General features: G+C 47.9%; 1 protein-coding gene across 1 annotated transcript in view; it reads right to left on the bottom strand.

Moving 5' to 3' along the window:
* The window catches only part of KDM7A (lysine demethylase 7A), a 67074-nt gene extending 58036 nt beyond the window's left edge, over positions 1 to 9038 (bottom strand). The window contains exon 1 of the mRNA XM_084786340.1: positions 8696 to 9038. Within this exon, the coding sequence (XP_084642466.1) occupies positions 8696 to 8889 (194 nt within the window). The 5' untranslated portion in view covers positions 8890 to 9038. The remainder of the gene's footprint in view (positions 1 to 8695) is intronic.
* Between the last annotated feature and the right edge of the window lie 270 nt (positions 9039 to 9308).

Genomic DNA, 9308 nt, shown 5'->3' with positions numbered 1-9308 from the left:
AGATACCTTAAAAATAGTAGCATGGGCCTGTATGATCTCAGTTCAAAGCCACTCTGGGCTAAATAGTTTCAAACTAGTCTGAGCTACACAGTGAGACCCACACAATGTTGGTGAGAATTCAAACTGACCCAATTACTAGCAAGAAATGTAATTATGCTAATAAAACCATATGTGTATTCTTTTCTGGCAGGAAGGGCAATGGTAGTGATGGTACTGGGGACTGGACTCAGGGCCCTCCTTAGCTCCTTTTAAATCTCTTTTGTTTGGGGCTGGAGAGATGGCTCAGAGGTTAAGAACACTGGCTGCTCCTCCAGAGGTCCTGAGTTCAATTCCCAGCAACCACATGGTGGCTCAGACCAATCCATAATGAGATCTGGCATGTAGACATACATGCAGGCAGAACACTGTACACTAAATAAATAAATAAATAATTGGGGGCAGGGCGGGGTGTGGTGGTGCACGCCTTTAATCCCAGCACTCTGGAGGCAGAGGCAAGTGGATCATTGTTGAGTTCGAGGCCAGCCTGGTCTACACAGCCAGTCCAAGACAGCCAAAGCTAAACAGAGAAACCCTGTCTTGGAAAAACAAAAACCAAACCAAAAAAAAAAAAACCTTTTTTTGTTTGTTTGTTTGTTTTGAGACAATATCTGACTCTGTTGCCAAGAGTCCTCCCAAGTAGCCAGGATTATAGCTGTGACTCAATTTACCATTACTGACAACCAACTATAGATCTTATTTCCAACAATATAAAAATACATATATACACATGGTGGTTACATATATACAAAAAAAAGAAGTGTTAGTAACTACAAAAAGTATAAACAACTTAAACACCCACAAACAACAGAGAAGTGGACTAAGACCTGAAGGATCCACATGAGAGTTTTATGATCACAGGGACTTAAAAAACAAGAAAACCTTGTCAAACTGAATATGGGAAGTTATACAGTAAATTTTTTTAAAAGGCAAAGAATGGCTGGGCATATTGGCACACTCCTTTAATCCCAGCACCAGGGAGGCAGAGGCAGGTGGATCTCTGTGAGTTTAAGGACAGCCTGGTCTACAAAGCAGGTCCAGGACAGCCAAGGCTACACAGAGAAACCCTGTCTCAAAAACTTTTTAAAAAAAAATAGGCAAAGAACAAAAGAACATGCATAGTATGTGTAAGGCTCTGGCTTTGATTCCCAGCATGGGAAGAATGAAACAGTATGTAAAGGCTTGCCTCAAAAGCCTGGTCACCTGCGCTCAGCCTCTGGACGAGGGGAAAGGGCGAGAACCAACCTCAAAGGCACGAGACCTCTACAGACACACACACCACAGTGCATGCATGGTCACTAACACATGCCCACATAATAAATAAAAATGTAATTTAAGAGGTTTTATTCGTTGGTTGGTTTGTTGGTTGGGTTTGGGGTGGGGTTGTTTGCTTTGGTTTTTCAAGACAGAATTTCGCTGTGTAGCCCAGGCTATCCTAGAACTCACTTTGTAAACCAGGCCGGCATCAAATCTGCCTGCCTCTGCTTCCTGACTGCTAAGATTAAAGGTGTGTACCACCCCCCCCCCCAGCTGTGATTTAAATTTAAAAAGAAAGAAAAAAGTCACAAGAGCTGGAGATATAGTTCATTGATAGACAGTGGGTTTTGAATTTGTGAAGCCCTGGGTTCAATCCTCAGCACACCCATGCATGCATGCAAGAAAGATAAACCAGGTTAGGTTAGTGATACAGCTCAGTTAGTAAACTGCTTTCATAGCACTCACAAAGCCCTGGGCTCAATATCCCCAGCGGCACCTCAACTGGGTGCAGTAAAGGTCAAAATCCAAAGCCATCTGCAGCTACATAGCAAATTTGAGACCAACCTTAGACACATGAAACGTTTTTCTTGAAAGAAAGAAAGAAAGAAAGGAAAAGAAAAGAAAGAAAGAGAAAAGAAAACCTGGGGTTGGAGATGTGGCTCATCAGTTAAGAGCAGTTGCTACTCTGACAGGGGACAAGAGTTCAATTCCCAACACCCACATAGTAGCTGGCAACTGACTCCAGTTCAGGGTAGTGGAGATGACAATGTCCCTTCTGGCCCCCAAGGGACTAGACATGTAAATACATACATGCAAACAAAACACATTACACATATTTTTTTTAATTCTTTAAAACAAATTTTAAAAGCTGAGGACTGGGCAGGACAGCACGCACAAATTTGGGGGACTGAAGTGACTGGGGTGGCTTTTACTATGCAGCCTTAGGTGGCAACGAGCTCACAGAGATCCACCTGCCTCACCTGCACAGGTGCTGAAATCACAGCTATGGCTCTCTGTGATTTCAAGGCCAGCCTGGATTACATAGTGAGACCCTCTCTGGAGGGAAAGAAAGCCAAGTGGCTTTTTACAAGGGGTGGAGAGGAAAGGATTAGAAAGGAGAAGGAGTTGCAGGAGGCTGGGGAAGGCCTGAGTTTACCTTCAGGTAATGGACTTCTCACGCCCATTTCATAATGTCTTATATGCCTAAAAGAAAAGAAAAACAATGCCATACAATATTTTTTACTAAATGTTGTAAAGCTAAAGGCAACTATATAAGGAATGTAATTTACTAAGCCAATCTGTTTCTCACAATGGGGCTATGTTAGTAATTCTAGGACTCTGCTATACAAGCACTAAGAGTCAACAATAAGAATGTTCTAGATAAGAGCTAAGTTTACCACTATTTAAGAGTGGGAAGAGAAAAACTAAAAGGAGCTATGTGTTGTTAGTGTACGAGGTGCCACTACGAAAGTTTATGGTTTTTGTGTGGACAGGAAGGTCTACTGTTGACGTAAGGTTACTGTATAATTCAAATGCTGATTTCTATATCCTCCATATCTGATTACAAGCCTTGTTCTGAGAATCTCCTGTCTCAATGTTGTATAAACTCTGTTCCCCAATTGTCCCCTTGTACGCCAGTAAGGCAGTTTACAGCCAATTGCTGAGCGGCGGGGAGAATAGGGCTGGACTTCCCTGCCAGCCAGGGGAGGAGGAGTTAGAAGAGGAAGGAGGGGACTCAGCCCCAGGCAGAGGTGCAGGAGACATGAAGAAGATTTAGCTGGAGCAAAGAAAGAACTGAAAAGCAAGTAACTTGGGATTTTGACAAAGACAGAGTCAGAATAACACAGAACAGACTTAACCTTCTCAAGATTGTGTTGTGAATCCTTATAAACAAACATAAAAGTCTCAATTATTAGTGCAATCGCTGGGTTAAGAAATAAACTAAGAGAAACAAACACAGGTATGTAAAAATAACCGTAACAGTCTAGAAATAGAGCTGCATGTGTGTGGGTTATACTGTGTTTCCTAGCTGTCCACTGAGAAAGCCTAAACATAACACCAAGTTTACAGCCAACCAGACCTTGGTTTCTAAACTCTGTTCTCCACAAAAAAGGGATCAGAAAGTGTGACAAAGTGCTGGGCTGAAAGAAAAAGAAATGCAGCATCATGCAGGTGTGGTGGCACAGGCTTCTGGCCCAGAACTTTGTCAGCATCATGAGCACTACATTTCCATAAGCTCACCACAGAGAGATGGCATGCAAACATCCTAACCTGTCTTTTCCCCAGTTCAACTTTCTTCACATTATTCTTTTGTCCTACCTGCTTCTCACTCTTCCCACTAGAATGTGCTGGTGCAGACTGAAGCTTCTGTCGTGTTCTCTGCTGTTTTCCTAGCATCAAGAGCAGCACCCAGCACCTTACAAACTAAACAAACAACTTAATGGTACTACACAGCAGGCACTCCCACTCAAGTGAAAAGGAAAACATTTTTACAAAATGTTTATTGGCTACCAAAATGGCCAATTCTTAAATTTTAAAACCTTTTTGTTGAACTTTTTTGTTTGAGGATAGGGTTTCACTATGTAGCCTGGAGGGCCTGGAACTTGCTGTGTAGTCCAGGTTGACCTACAACTCACAGCGCTCTCTCTCGCTGCCTGTGCCTCCCACGTGCTGGGTTGAAAAGCAGTGCCTACCTCACATCTTCCTTCTGATGCCAAACTCTACACCTGTGAGCTTCGTCCACGGTGTTACATGAATCAACAGTTCATTCTTTTTAATTGCTGAGTCTGTGTCAGCATTCAGAAGCTGACACTCCAAAGAAAGTCCTGTTTTAATACTTGATACTGCTGAAGCCACAGGGAACTAAACCAGGCACTGCTGAAGAACAAACAGAATACCCTTTCGGAGGACAGCCCGGCAAAGACATGTCAAGTCAAAAACACCTCCATCTTCTAACCACCAATTTTTTTTCAAAAAATTTTGAATATGAATTAATCTAAGGAAATAGAGATACCCATAAAATTTTGGTTTAAAGGGTGTAAATCATATTACCATTAGTAAATGCAAGGAGTAGGAAAATAAAGTAATAAGAGGAAAATGACTTTCAAATGTTACACTTTTGTAGAATCAAACACTATGCAGCTTTAAAAAAAAAATACAGCCACTAAAAAAACTTCAAATAGCATTAAAAATATGACAGGAAGTACATAATAGTTAAAAAAAAAAGATAACAATACATAAAGCAAATCCCAATTTTGTTCTTTAAGGATATAAAAAAAAGTCATACCTCACTGGGTACAGTGACACACATCCCAGAACTAAGGGAGGCAGAGGCAGGTGGATAGCTGCAAGTTTGAGGCCAGCCTGGTCTACAAACTGAGTCCAGAACAGCCAAAGCTACACAGAGAGACCCTGTCTCGGAACACCCTACCCCCACCAAAAGTCATGGGGCTAAAGAGATGGCTCAGTGGTTAAGAACAATGGTTATTCTCCCAAAAGTCCTGAGTTCAATTCCCAGCTCCCCACATGGTGGCTCTTAGCCATCTGTAACTGTAGTCCCATAGAATCCAGCGTCCTCTTCTGGTATGCAAATGCATTTGCAGACATACCTCAAACATTAAATAGTGGTTATCCATGAAAGATATGGACTTTCGTGTTATTTCTATTTCTCTATACTTTTGTGGGGGGGGGGGACACTCTGCCTCCCAAATGCTGGGATTAAAGGCGTTTGCTACCACGCCCGGCTTCTCTATACTTTTTAATGTTTGTAACACATTACTCTTGTGAAGTCTAAAGAATATATAATTACAAAGACACCGCAAACATGCTAAGACTACTTAGCTAGAACGATGCATTTTTTCATGGGCTATCACAGTACTATCAAAGTCATACAGCCTGGAGTTTATAGGATGGGCAGCACCAAAGAGGGCCTGCACTGTCTCACATCCACCAGGACTGGAGAGGAAGAGCTCTGTGTTTAAGCTGAAAGGAAGCTCCCTAGGAGAATCCAGCACATCTCTCGGCTCACTGACCCGGGTATCTATTATGTATTACAACCTGTTGATTTTGAGTATTCTTTCATTCTCTCCTTTGCAAAAGGCTTATGCAGGCTAAGAGGTGGAACTCCTGACTACACACCATGCACCAAAGGTTAGCAGTCTCAGTCTTGCTGTATCACGGAAGGCCTTAAGACAAGTTCTGAGGTTCCCAGATAGCAGATGCCTCTCATGCAAGCCTGACAATCTGAGCTTCGTCTTTAGAACCCACACATGACAATAACAGATTTTAAAAGAAATAAATAAATTAAAAACAAATTATCTGGCCGGGCAGTGGTGGTACACACTTTTAATCCCAGCACTCAAGAGGGAGAGGCAGGTGGATCTCTGTGAGTTCAAGGCCAGCCTGGTCTACAAAGAGTTCCAGGACAGCTAGGGCTACACAGAGAAACCCTGTCTCAAAGAAAAAGAAAAGAAAGAAACACACAAAATACAAATTATCCACATAAAAACTGCTTATCCACCCTACTCTTCTGCAGATGGACTATTTTTTTAAAACCTGAGGGTTGTTATTAAAGATATGCCTTGTCCTTTAGGGACCAATTCTCACATAATTAATAATTAATACATATGTAACACTTCTCTGTGATTTAAAAATGACTCATTAGAATAAATAAATATCAATCATAGAAAAGACATATAAGTTCTAAATTATCAATTAAAAATTAAACTTACTAAAAAGATACCACTTTTTTGATGGGGAGGGGGTTTCAAGACAAGGTTCCTCTTGTAGTCCTGGCTGTCCTGGACTCGCTTTGTAGACCAGGCTGGCCTTGAACTTAAATATTCACCTGCCTCTGCCTCCCTATTGCTGGGATTAAAGGCGTGCACCACCACACCCTGCTAAAAGATAGCACTTTCATGGGGCACAGCAGCATGAACACATTTTCTACCTTCTGACCTATGAACCACATTAACATCTCAATGATGAGACGTTGGGCTCACCTGAGTCACTTTCATGGATGAAACTGCACATATTTGTGAGGAGAGGATATTTGAGCTTTTTTCTTTTTTCTTTTTCGAGACAGGATTTCTCTGTGTGTTAGCCTTGGCTGTCCTGGAGCTTACTCTGTAGACCAGGCTGGCCTCGAACTCACAACGATCCACCTGCCTCTGCCTCCTGAGTGCTGGGATTAAAGGCCTGCGCCACCACCGCCTGGCAATACTTGAGCTCTTTAGTGCCTCTTCAAATCCTGTTTACAAACGGGTACTCAAATGTGTGACAAAAATGGCGAGGAACCACCTGAGGTTTGTCATGCTCTAGCATTAAGGCACCTAACTTAAGACCAACAACTGCAGCTGGGCATGGTGGTACATGCTTTTAGTCACAGCATTTGGGAGGCAGGGGGAGGCAAATCTATGAAAAGAGTTCCAGAATAGCCAGGCCTATACAGAGAAACCCAGGAGAAAGACAGACACGGAGACAGAGAGCAAAAGCCAGGGTGAACAGGGCTCGCAGCTCAAGCATGAGCACCTGAGTCTGACTCCCCAGCATCCATGTTACAATAAATGAAGCTTTAAAGCCCTCAGTCTATAATTTATTAAGCTATATAATCCCTGAATTACACAGTGGAGTGTATTTCTGTCAAATAGTTCCTGGAACCCTTCTGCAATTGCAACTAATTCTTGTTTTATTCTTTTCAGAACTTAAAAATGTTGGATAATCTATTCTGGTTGCAGAAAATGTAGATATAGAATTGGAAATATTTGATACATACTAATTTCACTTCAGAGAAACCCTGTCTCAAAAAACAAAAACAAAATTTTCCACTTTGATGTACAACGAAATTTTTTTAAAACTTTTCTAAGTGACATTACAATGCCCGCCCTCCTTTTGTCAGACTGTTCAAGTTTGCCTTTACAAAAAATAAGTACATTGCCCTTCTTTTAAAGTGAAAGTGATCATTCTGTTCGTGCTATCTGTTGTCAGAGTCGTGTAAGTTTAAAACTCAGTACATTTAACTGTACCTGAGAATTAAGTCAAATTCTACCTAATCAGTTGTCAACACAGAAAAGAACCCTGAAATTTCAATGGTTTTCTCTCCCCAGACCAGTAGAGGGAGACTAAGACATCTGGCCTGGTGGTGCAATGTTTCTGTAAAATTGGGGAGGGGGAGCGGGGGCTGTATTTAAATGTCCTGCTGTCAATCAAAGCATACTTGCTACAACCACAGGCACCATATCAGCTAAAACTCCCAAGCGGGCTCTCGTCAAGATACAACATCCTACCGTGCCCCGAAAACCTGCCTCACCTAAAGGTGACCGCAGGCTTTGCCACAACACCCAAATAAGGACTTTGGGAGCCCAACCCCAACTAGTTTCTTTGTTTAAATGCCTGCGAATCCCTCCCACGCCGGAGTCAAGAGGCTGTGGCGCCGCCCTTTATTAGCCTCACACTTTGATTACAAAACACACGAGTCGGCGGCCTGGCTGCGGAGGCGGCCCGAGCTCTCCCAAACGTCAAACCTGCGGTGCGGCTGCGGCGGCACCCGAGGGCAACGTCCGCCACCGCACCACCCCAAAGTTGGCTGGCCGCAGCGTCCGGGCCACCGCTGCGGGCCGTCCGGGTGTCGCCCGAGACCGCACTCAGTGTAAAGTTTGAAGCGCGGCGAGACAGCGACGCCGGGGACGGTCTGCGGCGATGTCCCCCCGACCCCGGCCACACGCCCCCGGCCCTAGGGGGTGTGTTGCGGGGTGGGCCAGCGGCCAGCCAAACTATGCCGCCACGGGGCCCCGCACCGAGTCGCGAGTGCCTCATCTGTTGCTCTGTTTACTAGCGGCCCCGTCGCCCTGTCCCGCCGCCCGAGGAAGTTTGATAAAGAGAGAAGGGGGCGCGACGGGACCAGCGGCGGGGGCGACGCGCGGCCGGACCGAGCGGCGGCCGCCCGGAAACGCAGCAGGCGCGGCAGCCCGGCGAGGGCAGGCGCGGGGCGGCGGGGAGCCCGGGACGAGGCGGCCGGCGGCAGCCAGGGCAGTGGTGGGGACAACGGGCTGCGGGCCTGCCTGCCTGCCTGCGCTCCGCCGCCGCCGCCACCGGAGCCGCGCCGCCCGCCGCGTCCCCTCGCCCCGGCTTCCCCTGCCAACTTCTCCGCCGGCCCCTTTGTTCCTGTTTGTTGTGGCGACTCTTCGCCGGGCCGGCAGAGCCCACCGGCTCCGCTCCGCAGCCTGCCCAGCAGTCCAGGGGGGGCCCCCAGCTCTCGCCTCCACACGGTCCGGGGGCTCCGTTCCCAAGTCTCGGGACGTGGGGCGCGACGCGGCGGCCCAGCCCGAGGGAGGCGCAGGCGGCAGCGGCGGCGGCCGGCCGGTGGCCGCAGGCGACAGCGGCAGGGCTGAGGGGGTTTATTTACCTGCCGTGGAACCAGTCCTTGCAGACGTCGCACTCGATCATGAAGCGGTTCACGTCGTACGGCTGGCGGCACACACAGTACACGGGCGGAGGCGGAGGGGGTGCCGAGGCCCGACCCGGAGCCGACACCGACACCGCTGCCGCGGCGGCTCCGGCTCCTGCTCCCGCGGCCACCGCCGCCGCCGCTCCGGCCATCTTTAAAAACACACACACACACGCACACACGCACGCTCGCTCCTCCGCTCGCCGACTGGAAGCGAGCGCAGCCGCCAGCCAGCGCCGCCTCCTGCAGCAGCCGGAGCAGCAGCCCCGGCGGCGGCGGCGGCGGCGGCGGCGGCGGCAGCAGCAGCGGCGGCGGCGGCGGCGCCTTAGTGCGCGCGCGCGAGCAAGGTCGCCGCTCAGGGGCGGGGGCGGCGCGCGCGACGCGCGAGGCCCGGCGGCTGCTTCCGGCGCTCGGCGCGGGGCCGTGCGTCTCGCGCGCGCTCCCGCCTCCTTCCGCGGCGACCCGCGCGCGGCGACCCGCAGAAGGGCTGGCGGGGCCGGGGATGGGGGGCGGGCGGAGGCGCCGTGAGGACACGCGCCGCGGTGGCGGCGGGCGAGCGGCCGGGCGGGCG

Source organism: Acomys minous (genome assembly GCF_964271855.1).
Source record: "Acomys minous genome assembly, chromosome: 6".
Taxonomy (NCBI): Eukaryota; Metazoa; Chordata; class Mammalia; order Rodentia; family Muridae; genus Acomys; species Acomys minous.
This window is presented reverse-complemented; position numbering and strand designations above follow the sequence as displayed.